This window comes from Ovis aries, chromosome 17 (genome assembly GCF_016772045.2).
Source record: "Ovis aries strain OAR_USU_Benz2616 breed Rambouillet chromosome 17, ARS-UI_Ramb_v3.0, whole genome shotgun sequence".
NCBI classification, from domain to species: Eukaryota; Metazoa; Chordata; class Mammalia; order Artiodactyla; family Bovidae; genus Ovis; species Ovis aries.
In genome coordinates, this window is record NC_056070.1 from 40,204,441 (window position 1) to 40,227,574 (window position 23,134).

At 40.7% G+C, this 23,134-nt stretch overlaps 1 protein-coding gene across 1 annotated transcript in view; it reads left to right on the forward strand.

Annotated features, from left to right (window-relative positions):
• Positions 1 to 10,896: 10,896 nt before the first annotated feature.
• Positions 10,897 to 23,134, forward strand: part of SPMIP2 (sperm microtubule inner protein 2) — a 119,707-nt gene continuing 107,469 nt past the window's right edge. Inside the window, exon 1 of the mRNA XM_060400904.1 lies at positions 10,897 to 10,960. Coding sequence (XP_060256887.1) covers positions 10,897 to 10,960 — 64 coding nt within the window. The remainder of the gene's footprint in view (positions 10,961 to 23,134) is intronic.

The following is a 23,134-nucleotide window of genomic DNA, read 5'->3' on the forward strand; positions in this document are numbered from 1 at the left end:
CTAATTTCCTTTTAGATTGACTGCTTTGGTTTCCTTGCAGTCCAAGGGACTCTCAAGAGTCTTCTTCAACACCACAGTTCAAAAGCATCAGTTCTTCAGTTCTCAGCATTCTTTACAGTCCAGCTGTCACATCTGTACGTGACTGCTGGAGAAACCATGTGTGTGTTGTCACTTTAGTCATGACCGACTCTTTGTGACCCCATGGGACTGTAGTCCGCCAGGCTTCTCTGTCCATGGGATTTACCAGGCAAGAATACTGGAGTGAGTTACCTTTTTCCTCCTCCAGGGGATCCTCCCAACCCAGGGATTGAACTGGCAACTCTCAGTTCTGCATTGGCAGGCAGGTTCTTTACCACTAGCACCATCTGGGAAGCTCCGTAAGCTATGGAAAAACCATAGCTTTTGTTGGCAAAGTGATGTCTCTGCTTCTTAATACACTGTCTAGGTTTGTTATGGCTTTTCTTCCAAGGAGCAAGTGTCTTTTAATTTCATGGTTGCAGTCACCACCCTCAGTGATTTTGGAGCCCAAGAAAATAAAGTCTGTTACTGTTTCCATTGTTTCCCCATCTATTTGCCATGAAGTGATGGGACTGTATGCCATGACCTTTGTTTTTTGAATGTTGAGTTTTAAGCCAGGTTTTTCATTCTCTTCTTTCATCTTCAAGAGGCTCTTTAGTCCTCTTTGCTTTCTCCTATTAGGCTGGTATCATCTGAATATCTGAGGTTATTGATATTTCTGCTGGCAATCTTGATTACAGCTTGTGCTTCATCCAGCCTGGCATTTCACATAATGTCCTCTGCATATAAATTAAATAAGCAGGGTAACAATATACAGCCTCAGTGTACTCCTTTCAGTTTAATACAAAGATTAAGTGAAAGACTGTAAGAAAATATATAAGGAGAAAAGTTATTTTCCCATTTAAACCTAAATGGGGTTTGCTAAAAAAAAAAAAATGAAAAATTTCAAAGCAGTGTAGTTTTTTCTTAAGACTAGACAGAATATTTTTACTATAAACCAGTATATAATCCATTTCAAAAGAAAGATAATAGCTATTTTATTATTTCAAAAAACTTTTGTTGAACTGTAGTTGATTTATACAGTGTTTCAAGTTTAATACTGCAAAGTGATTCAGTTATAAATATGCAATAAATATTCTTTTTCATTATGGATTATGACAAGATATTAAATATCATTGTCTGTGCTATACAGTAGGTCCTTTTTGTTTATCTGTTTTATATATAGTCATGTGTATTTGTTAACCTCAAATTCCTAAAATATCCCTCCTCACTGCTTTCTCGTTTGGTAAACACAAGTTTGTTTTCTATGTCTGTGGGTCTGTTTTTGCTGTGTAAATAAGTTCCCTTTCATCAATTGTTTAGATTCCACATATAGGTAATATCATATGATATTTGTCTTTCCCTGACTTACTTCACTTCGTGTGAACATCTCTAGGTTGATCCGTGTTGGTGCATTATTTCATTCTTTTCAATGACTGAGTAATATGCTGTTTTTAGATTTTTTTGTGTGTGAAATTATAAGACCCTTTTTGCGGATCCGTATATTTGAAGGTTCTATGTCATGATTTGCCAAATGATTGGCAAATGCTGAGGAGCTACATCTTCTCTTCCAGTATCAAAGGTCAAACATTGCAGTCAATTCTGGGCTGTAGTGCTTCGTCTCAGGAAACTAGATGAAAATGAGACCCTGCACTTCAGACATTTATCCTAAGGAAGAATTTAAGAAGAACCCACAGAAGCACACATATCATTCTAAATGACATTTAATTGCTTTTCTCCCCCTTAACTATAAATATTTATATTCCATGGCGAAAATACATTTGCTCAGAAAGGTAAGACGGGTTGGTTCCTGGCTGTTCTCTGGGGAAAACTTCACTCTCTGCTATTCCCCTGTCATTATTCAGTGTTTCCAAAGGAAGCTGGGAGAGTCTCAGGAAAATAGTTTGAGGTTTGTCTGACTGACTGGATGCGGGGTAGGAAAAAATGAGGTGGGTGTAGGGAAGTGCTGATGGCAGAATTTCCCACAGGTAGATGTATCCAGGCAGGAGGAAGACTTCTTCAAGACCAGAGATGAAGCGTGGTGCGATGCACTGGATGCAGTGAAAGCCCAGGGTATTTGCAGATCGCCAGCGCCTCCCCTGATCTACCTGTCTGTAGTGTGCCCCTAGAATAATCAGAAGAGAAACTCCCTGACCATCCAGCGGTTAAGACTCAGTGCTTTCACTGCTGAGGGCCTGGGTTCTGTCTCTGGTCAGGGAACTAGGATTCCACCGGCATGACAAAAAAAAAAAAAAAAAAATCAGAAGAGCTTTCATCCCAGATTGTGTTGCCCTTTGGGGTCCAAGAAAGTCTGTTGGCGGCCTTCCAAGGGAGCATCTTGTAGAGGAAGGAATTTTCTCCTTCCTGCTGTGTCAGAACCTGCTTCTGAGTGATGGTACAGCGAGTGCCTCAGGAGGCTAAGGTTGCTGGGGAGCAGAGATAAGCAGAACTTCACTTTAGAGGGGTGCATTGTGGAGAGGCATACTTACCTACACAAAGATGACTCTGCACAATAGCCGCAGTAAAACTTAAAGCCTCTAGGAACACAGAGGAGAAATTATGGGCGTTTGAGGATCTCAGGAGATTTGTGCTGGTGGAATGGGAAGAGGAGATATTTGGAAAGGGATTGATTTTCTCAAAGACAAAGGTGGGGGTAGTTCCCAGGTGGTCCAGTGGCTAAGACTTCAGGCTCCCCTTGCATGGGGCCTGAGTTCAATCCCTGATGGGGGAACTAGAGCACATATGCTGCAACTAAAAGAATTCGCGTGCTGCAACTAAGACCCAATGCAGCCAAATAAATAAATAAATAAATGTATTCTTTTTTTAAAGGCAAATGTGGAAGAGTATTAGCCAGGATCATTTAGGATGGAATGTTACTATCACATTTGAGAAGTTGCGGTCACACGCAGAAAGAATAGTGTCTACTTGTGGGAGATTTTCATTTGAATGCAAAGTAACCATATTCATAGTTTTGAGAAATGTTTGTTTATTTTTATTAGAAATTCTTATATTGTGCTGTTTAAAAATTATTTTATTGAAGTAGAGTTGATTTACAATGCTGTGTTAATTTTTGCTGTACAGCAAAGTGATTCAGTGATACCTGTATATACATTCTTTTTCTTATTCTTTTCCAGTATGGTTTATCACAGGAGACAAATATGTTTATTGAAGATCAAAATTAGATTTCACTTATTTGACTCAGAAATAATTAACCAGATTTGGGACTCCACATTCTCTGTTAGGTACAGTGAGACCAGACTTTGACAGCAAACTTTCTGGAATTTGCCAACCTCACTAATAAATCAGGGATAAACATTTTGTGTCATAGAATTGTTGTGCAGCCAATAGTATCTGGCACATTTAGAAGTGTCTAGTGATATTTGTTCATTGCTTACTAAAAAGCCTTCACCAGAAAATTCAGCTAGTGGCAGAAGGAACATGAGAGCAGAACTCCAAGGGCCTTTGACATCCACTGCACCATGCCTGCGAGAACGAGATGGCAGATTCTTGTATAAGACGGAGCAAGGAGAAGAGCATCCTGCACTGGGGGCCAGGCGGGTGAGTTTGTCCCAGTTCTGCTTCCAGCTCCCCTGCGCCTTGGGTTGGCGCCTCAGCTGACCCCTCCCATGATCAGAATGCTCCAGTGGAAGCCAAGGGGCTCTGTGTCAGGAGTAACTACGGCCCCATTTCACAATAACAATTCTCACATTTGTCAGACATCACCATTTGGCTGCTAAAGCACTGGTTTAATTATTTATTGTTTCTTAGTGTAGACTATAACAGTTAGGTGATAGCAATTCTAATGTTTTGTGGTTTTAATTTTGTTAAACAATGTTTTTATAGAAAAAACATGTGTGCTATAATCTCTAATTGTATTAACCACAACCATGGGAAGTTGGGTTGATTGGAGGGGCAGGAAATAGAATTGCTGGTGTCAACTTACCCAAACTCTAACTGCAAGAAAAGGAGGAAGAATACAGACCCTTTCATGAACTGGCCTAGAAAACCCAAATATAAAAAGAAAGGTTATAGTGGTCATACTTTATTGTTCTATTTACTTATTTTCATTATTTATTTATTTTTTTGAAGTATAGTTAATTTACAATGTTGTTAGTTTCAAGTAAACAGCAAAGTGATTCAGTTATGCATAAATACATAATATATTATTTTTCAGAATCTCTTCCATTATAGGTTATTACATGATACTAGGTAGAGTTCCCTGTGCTATATGGTAGGTCCTTTCTGCTTACCTATTTTATATATAATACTGTGTATATGTTAATCCTAAACTCTGAATTTTGGGCTTCCCTGGTGGCTTAGTGGTAAAGAATCTGATAGCCAATACTGGAGACACAGGTTGGATCCCTGGGCTGGGAAGATCCCCTGGAGAAGGAAATGGCAACCCACTCCAGTATTTCTCCCATCTATGTACTAACCAAGCCCGACCCTGCTTAGCTTTCAAGATCAAATGAGATTGGGTGCGTTCAGGGTGGTATGGCTGTAGACCCATTCCAGTATTTCTTGCCTGGGAAATCCCAAGAACAGAGGAGCCTGATGAGCTACAGTCCATGGGGTCACAAAAGAGTCAGACACAGCATAGCGGCTGAACAACAGCAACAAAACTCCTCATTTATCTCCCCCGACACCCCTGCTATCCCCTTTGGTTTGTTTTCTTTGTCTATAAGTCTGTTTCTGCTTTGTAAATAAGTTCATTTGTATCATTTTTTAAGATTCCACATATAAGTGATATCATACGATATTTGTCTTTTTCTGTCTGATTTATTTCACATGATATGATAATCTCAGTGTCCATGATGGTCACACTTTAAATGTATATTCATCATGTGTATTTCTAAGGGAAGACTGGGGAGAGGCCAATGTAAGTGGGAGGTGATGAGACTAATACTGCAGCGAATATTTACTGCACATATACTAGACATTCGGTACCAGAACAAGCATTGTATATACATTATGCCCTTTGCCCTATAGCAGGCACAATTATTCTCTTTTTACAGAAAATCAGCTTGCTAATGACACACGGAAGGTTGCTGGCATTTGAGGCGAGGTGTGTGACTCCTTCGTGTGAGTTTCCCAGATTGTTGCCTAAAAACGGGAATGTAAGGAAAGGACCTAAAAATATTTGGCACTTAGTGGTATAAAGAAAGATTCGCTGGTGCAGGGGTGGCAAAGCTCCCCAGTTTGCAAAGTATACTTAGTAATAGGATATTTTGACATTAGTATGTAATTTTAGCAAGTTCTGACCTATATTCATCTGGAGGGAAGTTCCATTGCTGTATTAAGTGAATTTCTAGTTTGTGATGCCTCGCCAAATGCTGGACCAGACGTTTTTGCAGGGCTCAGCACTGGCGATCGCAGCTGTACCATGAAACAGTTTTCAACTCTCAAGTAGCTGTTACATTAGCAAAGTAAGACAATAGCCAACTAAACCCTGAGCGTCATCAGGGGAGGCTGCTGCTGATTAGTAAACAATAGGGATTTTCTCTAATAGAAGTGCATCTGGTAGCTGTGGGAAACCGTCTTTAATCCCCTGTAATGAGTTTAGAGGCTGTCAGAACATTTGATGACAATGTGGGCTTCATTTTAGCTGCTCAGTTAGCCTGTTGTGTCCACACTGAGTTTACACCATCACTCTGCTTATTGGCCTTGGTTTTCTCTCTTTCTCTTGTTTTCTCTATTTTACTTTGTGGTCCTACTACTCACCGTCACTGAGGCTGGAGAACCCGGGTCCTCCCGACTCCTTACAACCTTGACTCAGCATGTTTCCCGAATGCATCCCTTCTCTGCCCGCTCTGTCACTTCTGCCCTTGTCTCACCTACACTTGCCTGGACCGCTTCCAACCCTGCCTCCTGCTCCCTAAAGCTCAGTCTCCACCCAGCCTAGCATCTTCTGTTTAAACCCAAGACTGAGCAGTCTCTGTCCATTTGCACCTTTGGGGAGCCCCACTGCGTACAGAGTCGAGTCTCCTCCTTGCCTGTTACCCTCTGTGGCCTGCACAGTTCTGTGGGCCGTGTCTCCTCTCTGGGCCATTTGCTTAAACTGTCTTCTTTGTCTGGAACTCCCTCCCCGCCCACCCCATCCCCAAGCCTCCTTTCCTTGCCCAGATCCTCATCTTTGTTTGAGACAGTTCAGATGTGAGCCTCATTCTCTGCTCCAGGAACAGCAGGTGACGCTCCCCTTTATCCCTGTGTCTATGGGAACAAACTAGGGATTCAATGTATTCCTGTCACCATCAGTGTTCATCTTCCCTGTGATTCTGTATCTGTCGGTGTGTCTACTGTCCTTCTTTGGAATGTTAGCTCATTCTTATACAAGTAGAAAAAGTCCAATGCCTGATAGTAAAACTCACACAAGAGCTATGACCAGAAGGGTTTTAGAAAACCATGCAAATAGCTCTTAAACATAGGAAAAGATGTTTGGACTTGTGATAAAATAGGAATGTCAATTATTGCTGCTGCTGCTGCTGCTGCTAAGTCGCTTCAGTCGTGTCCGACTCTGTGTGACCCCATAGACGGCAGTGCACCAGGCTCCCCTGTCCCTGGGATTCTCCAGGCAAGAACACTGGAGTGGGCTGCCATTTCCTTCTCCAATGCATAAATGTGACCATTTTTAAATCTGTCATAAATCCAGAAGTTTGATAAAACACCCTGTGGGTAGTGTATGGAAATAGGAATTCTCAAACATTGCTGGTTGGAAACAAAATGTTTCAGCCCTTATGAGGGGAGAAATTTGGCAATGCCGAGCTAACTTATATATGCTTTTACCCTCTGGTCTGGGAATCACACTTCCAGGAATCTACCCCAAAGATGTACTGCTAAATATGTAAGAAAATGTTTGCACAAACTCATACTTTATAATGGAGAAGGAAATGGCAACCCACTCTAGTATTCTTGTCTGGAAAATCCCATGGACAGAGGAGCCTGGTGGGCTACAGTTAATGGGGTTGCAAAGAATCAGACACGACTTGAGCAACTGAGCACATACTTTATAACACATTTTATAAGAGCAAGAGATTGGAAACAGCCTAGATAACCATTAATAGAGGTCTAGCTGAATAAAGGGAAGGTGGAAAAACATGCATTTGGTTTGCTACTCTTTTTCTAAGAAAAGGGAGGATATGATTATAAATCTGTTTTTTTCTTTTAGTTTTTATAAGTTTTCCTTTAAGGAAAAAGAGGTAACAAGATGTAGATGGCAAGCTAGACTTCTCTAGCTTGACTTCTCTAAATATCCTTCATTTTAGGGATTTTGTCTTGGAACCATGTAAATATTTCATTTAATTATTAAATTTTTTACTAATTTTTTTCTTTGTTTTTAAACTGAAGTAAAGTAGATTTACAATATTGTGTTAGTTTCTGATGTACAGCAAAGTGACTTAATTGCTAACAAAATACAACAAATGAACCAAAATAAGTACTGAGTTGGTGAAATAGTCTCCCAGAAAAAAACTAATTCTCTCCTCCATTTTTCTTTCCCTCAAAAAGCTGAGGGAAAGAAAATTCTGCCATCAGAATTGCTGACCTTAAGCCCATAACAGACTGTAAAGTTTGTAACAGTCTCTAAGGCAAAGTGGAAGCCTGAATTTCCAGGGTAGGTTAACCGGAGGTCATTGGACAAAAGTGTATTTTACTAAAGAATTACTTTTCCTCATTCAGGTTCCTCTTTCCCTTCTCTCTCACCATCACAAAAATCCAAAACCATGGTGAGAAACCTGAATGGGTGGGCTCCTGTCTTCCCCTGCTGCTGCTGCTGCTTCTAAGTCACTTAGTCATGTCCGACTCTGTGTGACCCCATAGACGGCAGCCCACCAGGCTCCCCCGTCCCTGGGATTCTCCAGGCAAGAACACTGGAGTGGGTTGCCATTTCCTTCTCCAATGCATGAAAGTGAAAACTGAAAGTGAAGTCACTCAGTCGTGTCTGACTCTTCACGACTCCATGGACTGCAGCCTACCAGGCTTCTCTGTCCATGGGATTTTCCAGGCAAGAGTACTGGAGTTGGGTGCCATCGCCTTCTCCTAGGAGGTTTCAAACTTGACTTTCTTGGAAAATGGTAGTTCCAAGGACACAAATAGGGAATTTTCAGAGAAAAGCTTTCAGCTGGTGTTAGAGAGCCCTCGATTATAGTAACAAGAACTGGCTAACCTCAGGAAGAGTCGAAAAGCCTCTGAGACTACAGAGATTAAGAGTGCCATGCTGAACAGATCAAAGACTAGTAGCAAAAAAGACTGATGTGATTTGCCTGTGCTGGAGAAAAAGAATAACTTCTGGTTAAAGGGTTGAGTGGTTAAAATGAAAAGCCCTCTGTATAACACACTTGTGCATGTGTGTCTGCTGCTGAGACTAAGATGTTCCTGCTCCCTGCACGGCAGGCCAGTGAGTCTAGAGTCAAGGTGCTGGAGCAGGGAATAGTGATTTAATTCAGGAAGCCAGTAGATGGAGAAGATGGTGGACTCATGTCCCAAAGAACCATCTTAGCTGAGATAGAATTCAGCTACTTTTATATTAAAGGAGAGAGGTTGTGACTGGTTGTTGCAAACTTGTTGGTGCTAGAATCCTTTGTTCTTGCAATTATCCAGGTAGGTCAGGTCACAATGTTCCTATAAACCTCCAACAAGACAAATGTTATCCTCTGTTCTGCAACTTTTAATCCATATGAATGGAAGAATGTTATACCTTTAAAGATCAGAACTTTGAGAATGGGCTATATTTTAGGCAAGAGGCAACATTCTTTCACAAAGGTCAGAGCCAGCAAGACAGTACAGGCAACGGAGCACAAGGGTTAGAGCTAAAGGAACAGATCCAATATGGAGTCAGGTCTGTTCTTTCCTGTTACACATCTGTGTGGTCTGGTCATGCTCTGGTCATGCTCTTTGGAAGCTGGTGGTGGGCAAGATTGTTGCTATGCTAAGTCACTTCAGTCGTGTCCGACTCTGTGCAGCCCCATAGACGGCAGCCCACCAGGCTTCCCCATCCCTGGGATTCTCCAGGCAAGAACACTGGAGTGGGTTGCCATTTCCTTCTCCAATGCATGAAAGTGAAAAGTGAAAGGGAAGTCGCTCAGTTGTGTCCGACCCTTAGCATGGACTGCAGCCTACCAGGCTCCTCCATCCATGGGATTTTCTAGGCAAGAGTACTGGAGTGGGGTGCCATTGAGATCTATACCTGTGGACAGAAAGAAGCTGAGGCAGGATTGGGCAGAGGAAGAAGCTGAACTGTGGTAAGGGCTCAACAAAGCCTTGGCTCACTGGGTGAAAAATGGTCCCATGACAGGTGGAAACATGACTTCATCCCCTCACCTCAATGAGTCTTCTGACCATGCTGCCCAGGGAGGGATTGACCTCTGACAGAGACCAGCTCCCCGCATCTAGAACAGCCCCTTTAAATTTTTAATTTATTTTTTGCTTTTGGCTGTGCTGGCCCTTCAGTGCTGTGCGGGCTTTTCTCTAGTTGTGGAGTGTGGGTTCTCATTACACTGACTTCAGTAGGTGCAGCAGCTCCTGGGCTATAGAGCACTGGCTCAACAGTCGTGGCACATGACCTTAACTGCTGTGCAGCAGGTGGGATCTTCCTAGATTAGGGATCGAACCCGTGTCTCCTACATTGGCAGGCAGATTCTTTACCACTGAGCCACGAGGGAAGCCCTGAAGCATACACTTGAAGGGAGACCTGGGGGCGCATCCCTTTGCTAGCCGGCTAGCCACCCTCTCTATAGTTAACATAGAGTGTTAGTGTAATTTCTCTCAACAGACAAAAGGCATCACATTTTCAGTAGAGAATACATGCTGTATATTTAAGATTGAATTCAAAATTGCCATTAGAGTTTATGTTCCATGGATTATCAAATGGTCAATATTATATTTCCAGGAAGGCTGGAATTAGCTGTTGATTTATTCATTCCACAAACATTTCTTGAGTATCTATTGTATCATAGTCTCTGGAAATTGAAATATGAATAAAGATGCTTTTCCCCTGAACTGGGAGTTGGCTTCTAGTAGGAAGCAGAGGAAATAGACAAATGAAACAAAGTGGAAGGAATTTAACAGGTAGGTATAAAAAAGTTGCCATAGAAGTTAAAGGGGCATGAAAGAGCCAGTGGTCAGCTGGGTCTGCAGACCTCCTCCTGGGAGAGGAGACGTGGGCTCCACCTCTCAGAGGACAACAAATATTCCCAAAGGAATGTTACAGGAAGAACAGATGAATGAGTAAAGGCTCAGAAGAACGAAAGAACATCTCACATGATGGGAACCAAAACTAGACTATGTGACTGGGGCACAGATTATGTTTAAAGAAGTACTGAAATGTGGGGGAAATACATAAGCAATTATCTTATTCATTTATTAATACAATTTTTATTTGTATTTTATCTAGCCGGGTTTCCTCAAAAGCTTTTAACCAAGAGTTTGTGATTTTTTTTTTGTTTGTTTGTTTGGTTTTGTGATAACATCCTCCTGCACAACATTTTTTGGGACTATGTTGAAAGATGGTGTTGATTGAGTCTGCCAGGTCATGGGTGCCGTAAGGCTGCATGATTTCTAGTATCCAAACAGGTCTGTTCTTGACTTGATGTTGACAGATAAGGGAAAGAGATGATTGGGCACCATTCCTGGGGATGCTGCGGCTGTGTCTGTCTGTTCCTGGAGGCTGGAATACTGACCAGTGTTAGAGGGAACACTCTGCCTTCCTGTCATAATGAGTCCTTAGCAACCACCTAGTTGAGGTCGCAGACAGGGAAAGGAGAGACAGCAGAGTCTTTGGCTCTTTCTGGTACAGATAAACTGGTCTGAGGAAGAAAATCCAGTAGCACAGCTACACCCTTGGCCATGGCGTGTGTAACATTTCGAGAACCAGTATCAGCCACGGTGGGAAAGCGGATGGTGTTCACAGGTAAAGGGCTTTTCTGCATCTTTCACAAGGAGACTGAAGCTTCCTTAATCGCTCACCTATATGATACTCAAATGACGATGGACTCGAGAATGAAAGAACCACACACATTTATTCTACATGATTCTGCTGCTCTTATTATGCACTCAACCTAGGCTGACTTGCCTTGAGAAGATTTGTGATCCTGTTCTCACTAATTTAGGAATTTTTTCATATCATACAGTTTATGTTTGTGTAACTGGGGCTGCTTTGATGTTAATACAAATTATAGTAATGATCATATTTTCATTATTACTGATTTAAGTTTCTTGTATTTTTAGAAACTTGGCATATTTGATTGATAAAAATTTGAGCAAGATGTAAGCTTAGTAAAATGTCGGCAGGCATTTTGTTCCTTCAGCTTGCTTTAAATGATTTGGATGGTATGTCTGTGTGGAATTATATATATGTATAATCAAATCACTTTGCTGTGTACCTCAAACTAATGAAACATTGTAAATAAACAATACTTCAGTTTTTTAAAGGTAGTTAAATAGAATATGGCTAATTGTGATTTCTGCAAGAAATGTCACATTTTATCTTATTTCCTTTATGTTTTAAAATCACAAGCCTATTTTTAAGCATATCCCTTGCTTATCTGTAAATTCTCACTGCAATCATGAGAAGCTTGGCTCCCGCTCTTTGCCATCCATTTATTTAACTGCTTAGTTCCCACCAGGTCTCCCTCATTGCAGGCAGATTCTTTACCATCTAAACCACTAGAGAAGCCCTATATATGTGTATATAAGTATCAGAAATGCTAACCAATACTTCAGGAGAAGAAACTTTGTCAGCTAGAGTACGATGCTTCCTTACCTTCGTTTTGCCTTTGGGCTTAGGGCTCTGCTCATTTCCAAAGTTGCTTAAGGTCGAAGTTACCAAAGGTGAGCTCCTTTCACCCACTCCCTCCAGTGAGACTGGTTTATATATTTGTAACACGGTTATTCTCCTGTCACTGTCTGAATTCTATTCTAAAATCCCCCAGACTCCTAAATGATTTTTAAAATTTGTGTACACCAAGGTTGCTCTCTGTGCTGTAAGTCTTCAGGTTTTGACAGCTTTGTAAGGTCACATACCCACCATGACAGTACTTTTCAACCCTTTAAACGTCCCTGTGCTTCACCTACACATCCCCCCTCTTCCCTCACTGAGTTCCTGGCAACCACTGATCCTTTTTCTCTCTCTAAAGTTTTGCCTTTTCCTGGGTATCATAGAGCTGGAGTCATAGAGTGGGTAGCCTTTTCAGATTGGCTTCATTCTCTTGTCAATGTGCATTGAAATTTCCTCCATGTCTTTTCATGGCTGGAGTGTTCACTTATTTTTATCGCTGAATAGCCTTCCATTGTAGAGTTGTGTTACAATTTGTTTACCTAATCATCTTGGCAATTCTGAGGGGAAAAAAAAAAAAAAACTTCTATGAGACTTTTGCATGGATGTGTTTTCAAATCAATTTGGTACATACTCAGCAATGTGATTGCTGAATCATATGGTAAGTCTCTGTTTAGTTTTGTAAGAAACTGCCAAGTTGAAATAAGTCAGAAAGAGAAAAACAAATATCGTATCTTAATGCATATGAGTGGAATCTAGAAAGATGGTACAGATGAGCTGTTTGCAGGGAAGGAATAGAGATGCACGCATAGAGGACAGATGTGTAGACACAGGGCAGGAAGGGGAGAGTGAGACGAACTGGGAAAGAAGGCTTGACATATATACACTACCACGTGTAAAGAAAATAACTAACTAGTGGGAAGCTGCTGCATAGCACAAGGAGCTCAGCTCTGTGCTCTGCGATGACCTGGGGGGGGGGGTGGGTGTGAGTGGGAGGGAGGGTTAAGAGGGAGGGGATATCTGTATACATATAGCTGAGTCACTTCGTGGTACAGCAGAAACCAACACAACATTGTGAAGTGAAGCCGCTCAGTCGTGTCCGACTCTTTGAGATCCCATGAACTGTAGTCTACCAGGCTTCTCTGTCCATGGGATTTTCCAGGCGAGAGTACTGGAGTGGGTTGCCATTTCCTTCTCCAGGGGATCTTCCTGACCCAGGGCTCGAACCCAGGTCTCCTGCACTGCAGGCAGATGCTTTACCCTCTGAGCCACCAGGGAAGCCCAACATTGTAAAGCAACTATACTCCAACAACAACAAAAGATCAGAAAAGAAACTGCCAAATTGTCTTGCATAGCAGCTGTACCATTTTGCGGTCTCGCTTGCAGTTCAGTGAGAGTCCCTGTTACTTTGCACCCATGCCAGCATTTGGTGGTCTTTCTGTTCTTACCTTTAGCCATTCTTACCAGATATAGTTATGTCTCATTGCTGTTTTAATTCATGATTCTGTAATGGCCAATGACCATACACTTATTTGCCATCTGAATATTTTCTTTGATGTGATGTCTGTTCATAATGTTTGCCTATTATAAAATAATTGTTTATTTTCTTATTGTTGAGTTTTAACAGTTCTACATGTATTTTAGAGACAAGTCTTTTATCAGAAAAATGTTCTGCAAATATTTTCTCCTGGTCTGTGGCTTGTCTTTTCATTTTCTTATCGTAGTCTTTGATAGAGCAGAGCACAAGTTTTAGTTTTAATAAACAACTTTAATATTTAGTTTAATAAACCACTTTAATATTTAACATTTACTAATTTAGTTTTAAGAATCGATTTTTCTTTCATTATGCTTTTAATATTGTATCTAAAAATCCATCACCAAATCCAGAGTCTCCTAGATTTTTGCCCTTGTTTTCTTCTAAAATTTTTTCCTATTTTGTGTTTTCATTTGTCTATCATTGATTTCACAGTGATTTTCTTGTCTTTTAAACTTTTCATTTCCATCAGCCAATTGATTTCCTTTTCTCCTTAAGCCAGCCTACGTTGGCTTTTCTGTCACTTGCAACCATGAAAGAGTTTTAATGATCCTTAAAATTTCTTATAAACTGTGTCAGTGTGTACTTGGTTTCATGTGTTTGCTGCTGCTGCTAAGTCACTTCAGTCGTGTCTGATTCTGTGCGACCCCATAGACAGCAGCCTGCCAGGCTCCCCAGTCCCTGGGATTCTCCAGGCAAGAACACTGGAGTGGGTTGCCATTTCCTTCTCCAATGCATGAAAGTGAAAATTGAAAGTGAAGTCGCTCAGTCCTGTCCGACTCTTAGCGACCCTATGGACTGCAGCCCACCAGGCTCCTCCATCCAAGGGATTTTCCAGGCAAGAGTACTGGAGTGGGGTGCCATTGCCTGTTTACATAGCTCAAATTCTTATCACTTTTGATAGGCTTCAGGTTTCACATTAGGTTGATGCATAATAATTCACTTCATGTTCTCCTATATTTTATATTTAAATTCCAAATTTCTTCTGTTACAGTTAAAGCTGTATGAATACTTTTGGCTGTTTTTCCTTCTCTGTTATTTTCTCATGATATATTTACAGTGAGTGGAATTAGGTGGTGAAAGATACAAACTTATTGAGGCCAGAGACTTCAGAGGAGTGTCTAAAAGACTATGAACAATATATTTGTATTTAAAGTCTGCAAATAGTTTTTAAAGTCACTGTTATTTATTTTTGATAATGGGGAGTTATATATCAATCTTTTTACTATAACATTAAAAAATTTTTGTTATGAATATTTTAAAACATATCCCACTTACTGTCATTCATATTCAACAATTTATCAAAAACTTCCCACATTTGATCACATAGTTTTTTTCTTTTTCATTTGCTAAAATATTTAAAAGTGAATTTCAGATATTCAGATATTCTATTATACCCTACATATTTCACAAGCATGCATGCTAAGTTGCTCAGTCGTGTCTGACTCTTTGAGACCCCATGGACAGGCTTCTCTGTCTATGGGATTTTCCAGGCAAGAATACTGGAGTGAGTGGCCATTTCCTTCTCCAGGGGATCTTCCTGACCCAGGGATAGAACCTGAGTCTCCTATCTCTCCTGCACTGGCAGGGGGATTCTTTACACCAGTCCATTCTGAAGGAGATCAACCCTGGGATGTCTTTGGAAGGAATGATGCTAAAGCTGAAACTCCAGTCCTTTGGCCACCTCATGCGAAGAGTTGACTCACTGGAAAAGACTTTGATGCTGAGAGGGATTAGGGGCAGGAGGAGACGGGGACGACAGAGGATGAGATGGCTGGATGGCATCACTGACTCGATGAATGCTGGTCTGAGTGAACTCTGGGAGTTGGTGATGGACAGGGAGGCTTGGCGTGCTGCGATTCATGGGGTTGCAAAGAGTCAGACATGACTGAGCGACTGAACTGAACTGAACTGAACTGAAGCCACATGGAAAGCCCCACATATTTCACTGTGCATCACCCCCCACCCATCAAATGAACATATTCTTACACAGCCACATTGTCATTATCGCATCTAGCAAAATATAAAACTATCCTCTGACAATATGTAATAACTAGTCCATGGTAATATTTCCCTCATTGCCTCTAAAATGCATTTTTACAGTTGATTGCAAAAATATGGATCCGAATTAGGTCCACACATTGCATTTGGTTGTGTTCTCTCCTTTGATGTCCTATAAGCTGGTACAGGTGGAAGCAGTGACAGACTTTCTCTTCTTGGGCTCCAAAATCACTGTGGATGGTGACTGCAGCCATGAAATTAAAAGATGGTTGCTTTTTGGAAGAAAGGCTATGACAAACCTAGATAGCATATTGAAAAACAAAGACAGGTCCATATAGTCAACGCTATGGTCTTTCCAGTAGTTGTGTATGGATGTGAGAGTTGGACCATAAAGAAGGCTGAATGCTGAAGAATTGATGTTTTCAAACTGTGATGCTGGATAAGAGTCTTGAGAGTTCTTTGGATAGCAAGCAAATCAAACCAGTCCATCCTAAGGGAAATCAACCCTGAATACTCATTCATTGGAAGGACTGATGCTGAAACTGAAGCTCCAGTACTTTGGCCACCTAATTTGAAGACCCGATTCATTGGAAAATACCCTGATGCTGGGAAAGATTGAAGGCAAAAGGAGAAGGGGGCAGCCAAGGATGAGATGGTTTGATGGCATCACCAATTCAATGGACATGAACTTGGGTGAACTCTGGGAGAAGGTGAAGGACAGAGAGGCCTGGGTGTGCTGCAGTTCATGGGGTCGCAGAGTCAGACATGACTTGGCAACTGAACAACAGCAACAATAAGCTGGTATAGTCTACTTTCTTTTCTTATTGCAGAGACCGGGTGGGTCATCCAGCAGAAATACCCAACATTCTGAATTTGCCTGGTATCATGTCATTTAATGTGTTCCTCTCTCCTCTGTGTTTTCCAAAATTGGAATCTGGCTCTTGAGGTCCAACTCTTTGGGCAAGCTTGTTGCTTGAATGCTGCTGTGGTCAACATATCATATGCAGATTAGATGTTACAATTTCAATTTCTCCTAGACCCGTCACTTAGGACCTTTCTAAGTTGTTGGGACTTAGTTCTCTTCTTTCAGAATTTGGAACTGATCTCAATGAGAAGCTCATGTTCTTGTAAAGATATTGGTGTAAGGGGATATGAACTCTGGTTAGGCAAATAAAAAGTTGATGTGCTGCGTACTATACATCAAATATTGTATAATTGCAATAAAAACATGGAAAATATTTTGTCACTATTAATAATTAATGAAAAAGCAATCAAATATCATGAGAAATCATTTTAAAATTTATGCTGAATGCTGGTATGTGAGGAAAAACTAAGTGGATTATCAGAGGATGAGGAAATAGCTGAGAAGTTTTGCAGAAATTTTGAGGATGATTTCAGAGCACTTTTAAGAGTTTTATGGAGTTTTTACTAAAGCCTAATTTAATTTTGGGGCTTCTCTAATGGCTCAGCTGGTAAAGAATCTGCCTGCAATGCAGGTGACCCAGGTTTGATCCCTGGGTCGGGAAGATCACATGAAGAAGGGAGTGAATTCCTTGAACAGAGGAGCCCTGCAGGCTACAGTCCATGCGGTGGCAAAGAGGCAGACACGGCTACAGGACTAACACTTTCACTTTCAATTTAATTTTAAAATCAAATTTTCCCTTTTTGCTGTAACACTTCATACTTATTAATAGCTATAATTGTTTAAATTTCAATCTCTTTCATCTCTAGTGAGACTCCATTATTCTGCGAGATGATTCATGTGTATTTACTCAGTGTACTGCCACTAACAAACTAATTTGCTGATTCATTACATTTTATTTTTCTGCCCAATTTTAATATTTTTCCCTTTAAAAAATATTTTTAATTCTAAATTTTTATCATATATATTTGAAATTGAATGTAACATATAGAAATTGAATCCTTATTGAATACTGAAAAGTTGGCCATGAGCTTCGAAGGATACAAAAATGAATGTGAATAAGATGTTTTTTTTTGTCTTCTAGATACGTATTATCTGTTGTTCTTGTTAGAACATCAGTTCAGTTCAGTCGCTGAGTCGTGTCCGACTCTTTGTGACCCCATGAATGGCAGCACGCCAGGGCTCCCTGTCCATCACCAACTCCCGGAGTTCACTCAGACTCACGTCCATCCAGTTGGTGATGCCATCCAGCCATCTCATCCTCTGTCGTCCCCTTCTCCTCCTGCCCCCAATCCCTCCCAGCATCAGAGTCTTTTCCAATGAGTCAACTCTTCGCATGAGGTGGCCAAAGGACTGGAGTTTCAGCTTTAGCCTCATTCCTTCCAAAGAACATCTAGGACCGATCTCCTTTAGAATGGACTGGTTGGATCTCCTTGCAGTCCAAGGGACTCTCAAGAGTCTTCTCCAACACCACAGTTCAAAAGCATCAATTCTTTGGTGCTTAGATTTCTTCACAGTCCAACTCTCACATCCATACATGACCACAGGAAAAACCATAGCCTTGACTAGACAGACCTTTGTTGGCAAAGTAATGTCTCTGCTTTTCAATATGCTGTCTAGGTTGGTCATAAATTTCCTTCCAAGGAGTAAGCATCTTTTAATTTCATGGCTGCAATCACCATCTGCAGTGATTTTGGAGCCCCCCAAAATAAAGTCTGACACCGTTTCCATTGTTTCCCAGTCTATTTCCCAAGAAGTGACGGGACCATATGCCATGATCTTAGTTTTCTGAATGTTGAGCTTTAAGTCAACCTTTTCACTCTCCTCTTTCATTTCATCAAGAGGCTCTTTAGCTCCTCTTCACTTTCTGCCATAAGGGTGGTGTCATCTGCATATCTGAGGTTATTGATATTTCTCCCAGCAATCTTGATTCCAGCTTGTGCTTCATCCAGCCCAGCGTTTCTCATGATGTACTCTGCATATAAGTTAAATAAACAGGGTGACAATATACAGCCTTAATGTACTCCTTTTCCTGTTTGGAACCAGTCTGTTGTTCCATGTCCAGCTCTAACTGTTGCTTCCTGACCTGCATATAGGTTTCTCAAGAGACAGGCCAGGTGGTCTGGTATTCCCATCTCTTTCATAATTTTCCACAGTTTATTGTGATCCACACAGTCAAAGGCTTTAGCATAGTCCATAAAGCAGAAATAGATGTTTTTCTGGGGGTGGGGGCGAAAACCCATCTATTTCTGGAACTCTCTTGCTTTTTCAATGATCCAGTGGATGTTGGCAGTTTGATCTCTGGTTCTTCTGCCTTTTCTAAAACCAGCTTGAACATCTGGAAGTTCACGGTTCACATATTGTGGAAGCCTGGCTTGGATAATTTTGAGCAATACTTTACTGGCGTGTGAGATGAGTGCAATTGTGTGGTAGAACATCATACGTTGTCCCATTTTCCTATTTAATCTAAATATTCACCACAGATGTCCTGGGAATGTAGCGTGACATGAAAAGGAGACAGAAACCCGATTCCAAAGGCCTTGAGGAACCAAGTAGACAAGGTGGGGATGGAGGACCATTACCTCATGGGATGCTTCACAAACTACTCCCTGTGCTTTTTAAAGTTTTGTTTCCTACTCCTTTCTCTGGACTGGCATAATTAGAGAATAAATTGCCTCCTATATGATGGATGGATCTTAGATTTTATTTATTCTACGACTAATAAAGGGATAAAGATTCTTGTGGAAAAAAGTGTCAGTAGGTCCAACTTTTAAAACTTTTAAAAAAGTTGATATGAAACATATGCTTGAGTAAATATATTCACCTAGTGTCCAGCTAGATAACATTTTACAAAGTGAACACACCAAAGCACTTACTTTTTAGATTAAGAACATGAATATTTTTGCCATCCTAAAATGTTCCTTTGTATCATTTTCCAACCAATTCCCCCAAAGTCAAACATTGTTTTAATGTTTAGAATCCATATGTTTTTGATAAACGTGAGTTTAATTTGGTGGGGGGTACTTTTCTTGTCTGTATATTTGAAACATTTTATTTGCCGGCTTTTTCTTTCATGTAAGTTTTATTATCAATTTGCTAAGTTTTATTACGCAGTGAAGAGACTTTATAGATAGTGATATTTAGGCATTAAAATCTCCTTACTATGAAAACTAATATCATAAACAAAATTCTGAAGTGATTTTAAAGTATCTTAGAGCTTGGTTATGTATTTTTACATCTGTTTGCAAACAAATGATACTATGTGTTTACTCAATTCCAGGTTCCATGCTGCTTTGAAGTTATAAAATTACATTTTAAAAGGTACATTTTTTATTAAGATTTTTAAAATAAATTTCTACTTGGTCCAAATTGAGAGACTGATGGAATAATTCCTATGGAATATTAAATTTAAAAGGCCCCATAAAAGATAATCAATTTAACCTATCATTTTTCAGATGAGAATACTGAGGTTCAGAGTACTGAGTGACCTGCTGAAGGTCACATAGTCTTGACCAGAAGGATTACAGCCTAGGCCTGCTTCTTGTTTATATGGTGAATGATGTACATTATATCCAGGCGGGTGCGTGCATGCTAGTTGTGTCTGACTCTTTGCGATCCCATGGACTGTAGCCTGCCAGGCTCCTCCATTTGTGAAATTTCCCAGGCAAGAATACTGGATTGGGTTGCCATTCCTTTCTCCGAGGGATCTTCCTGACCCAGGGGTCGAACCCATGTCTCTTGCATCTCCTGAATTGGCAGGTGGATTCTTTACCACTGAGCCACCTGGGAAGCCCAAGTTATCCAGATTACTAAGTAAATATATTAATGTATTTATTCAGCCATCAGAGATCTACTAGAAAATCTGTACACGTAAACCAGGAATATTGCAGAATTCCACAATGAGGCTTTTGTTAGAAATCTATTAGAATTGGAAATACTCTCTAGGAAATGGCCAAAAAACATTATGATGAATGAAGCTATAAGTGGTGAGAGAAGTACATAAATGTGTATGTGATTTTGAAAAGCTCACTCCATTAGCCTGGGTTTCAGACCCATTTACTCATCTCGCTTTTTGCCCTGTGAAACTGTCACACTCATAGTTATGTCTCAAATGCAGTTGTTTTAAAAATAGAAAATGACTTCATATAAAAGTGCCAGTGGTTTCCTATTAGAAGAAAGAACCAAACAGTCCTCCTGGAAATTCAGCTTAAGTCTCATCATTGTAATTCAGGAAGCAAACATGTCACCTTGTAAAAAACTAATTCATGATAAAGCTTACACATTTTAATGGGCCTGACACATTTTGTTGGCTAATCTGCATTTTATTCTGTAATTGTAGCATGTAATTTGCCTGAATCAAAATTTATCTACAAGTGACAGCAGTTTCAAATAAATTCTACCTTAAATAACTGGCCGGGTGAATCATCACCAGTGTGACTTCCAGAAAAAAAAAAACAAACCAGTTGCTGGCATCACTCTGAAAAGCATCTAAACGAAGCCCTTAGAAGAAGACTTCTAAGGATGAGCTTTGTCTCATACTCTAGTTTTTGTTTTGCTTTTTAGACAATATACAACTTTATGGTATCAACTAAAGGAGAAGAGATGATTTGCTTTTCTGGGCTTTGATTTAATTTTCCAAGATGGATACTCTGTTAGGTTACATTAATATCACTCCCTTAAATGATGGAGAAATGTGCTCAGGATTAAGTAAAAAATGTTTTGTGTTTTGGAGACAGGGTTTGAAAAAAGTAACCATTTTGTCAAAGGTTAGCGGATGGTTCACTGTGCCACCTGCGAGGAAATCAATGTGAGGACCTCAATTCATGAAGCAGAGCTGTCAGTGGAGCTGCCATGTCCTAGCTCCTCCTAATCCTTTTTCTTTCGTTCTTTTTATTGGAGTATAATTGATTTACAATGGTGTGTTAGTTTCAGTTGTACAGCAAAGTGATTGAGTTACACATTACATATACATTCCTTTTCAGATTCTTTTCTCATATGGGTTATTACAGAATGTTGAGTACAGCTCGCTGAGCCATACAGTAGGTCATTATTGGTTATCTGTTTTACATATGTTGCTGTTTAGTCGCTGAGCTGTGTCTGACTCTTTTACAGCCCCATGGACTGTAGCCTGCCAGGCTCCTCCGTCCATGGGATTTCCCGGGAAAGAATACTGGAATAGGTTCCCATTTCCTTCTCCTGGGTATCTTCTCAACCCATGTCTCCTGCATTGGCAGGTGGATTCTTTACCACTGAGGCACCAGGGAAGCCTATTTTATATATAGGCGTGTATATATGTTAACCCTAAGCTCCTAATTTATCCCTTCCCTGGCTCCTCTCACCTTTGGTAACCGTGTTTGCTTTCTACATCGGTGAGTCTGTCTTGTAAATAACGTCATTTGTATAATTATTTTTAGATTTCACATACAAGTGATATCATATAATTTGCCTTTGATTTGCTTCGCTTAGTGCAGTAATCTCTAGATCCATCCATGTTGCTGCAAATGGCATTATTTCATTCTTCTTATGGCAGAGTAGTATTTCATTGTAAATATGTACCACGTCTTCTTTGTCTATTCCTCTACTGATGGACATTTAGGATGTTTCCATGTCTTGGCTATTGTCAATAGTGCTGCAATGAGCACTGGGGTGCAAGCACTTTTTGAATTAGAGGTCCATCTTTTCCAGACATATTCCCGGTAGTGGTATTGCTGGATCATATGGTAGCTCTATTTTTAGTTTTTGAAGGAAACTCCATACTGTTCTCCATAGTGGCTGTACTGATTTACATTCCCTCCAACAGTGTAGGAGGGTGCCCTTCTCTCCACACTTTCATCAGCTTTTATTGTTGTAGATATTTTGCTGATAGCCATAGATTTGATTTGCAAAACTGATGCTTTTGAACTGTGGTGTTGGAGAAGACTCTTGAGATTCCCTTGGACTGTAAGGAGATCCAACCAGTCCATTCTGAAGGAGATCAGTCCTGGGATTTCTTTGGAAGGAATGATGCTGAAGCTGAAACTCCAGTACTTTGGCCACCTCATGCGAAGAGTTGACTCATTGGAAAAGACTCTGATTCTGGGAGGGATTGGGGGCAGGAGGAGAAGGGGACGACAGAGGATGAGATGGCTGGATAGCATCACCGACTCGATGGACGTGTGTTTGAGTGAACTCCGGGAGTTGGTGATGGGCAGGGAGGCCTGGTGTGCTGCAAATCATGGGGTCGCAAAGAGTCGGACACGACTGAGCAACTGAACTGAACTGAACTGAATAATTAGTGATGTTGAGCATCTGTTCATATGCTTGTTGGCCATCTGTGTATCTTCTTTAGGGAAATGTCTATTTAGGTTTTCTGTCCATTCTTTGAGTGGGTTCTTGATTTTATTTTTTGAAACTGAGCTATGTGAACAGTTTGTATACTGTTGGTTGTATTATTTGCAAATTCTCTCTCACAGTCCTTACATTGTCTTTTCTTCTTAACCCTTCAGCCACAGTCTTCTCATCTGTAATTTGAGGCTAGTAGTAACTATTTCAGGTCAGGACGTCCCCTGGAGAAGGGATAGGCTACCCACTCCAGTATTCTTGGGCTTCTCTGGTGGCTCAGACAGTAAAAATCTGCCTGCAATGAGGGAAACCTGAGTTCTATTCCTGGGTTGGGAAGATCCCCTGGAGGAGGACATGACAACCCGCTCCACTACTCTTGCCTAGAGAATTCTCATGGACAGAGGAGCCTGGTGGGCTACAGTCCACGGGGTCGCACAGAGTCCATCACGACTGAGCGACTAAACACAGCACAGTATCTATTTCATGACATATTCTATGATGACTTAATGAAATGAGAATGCCTGATATAATA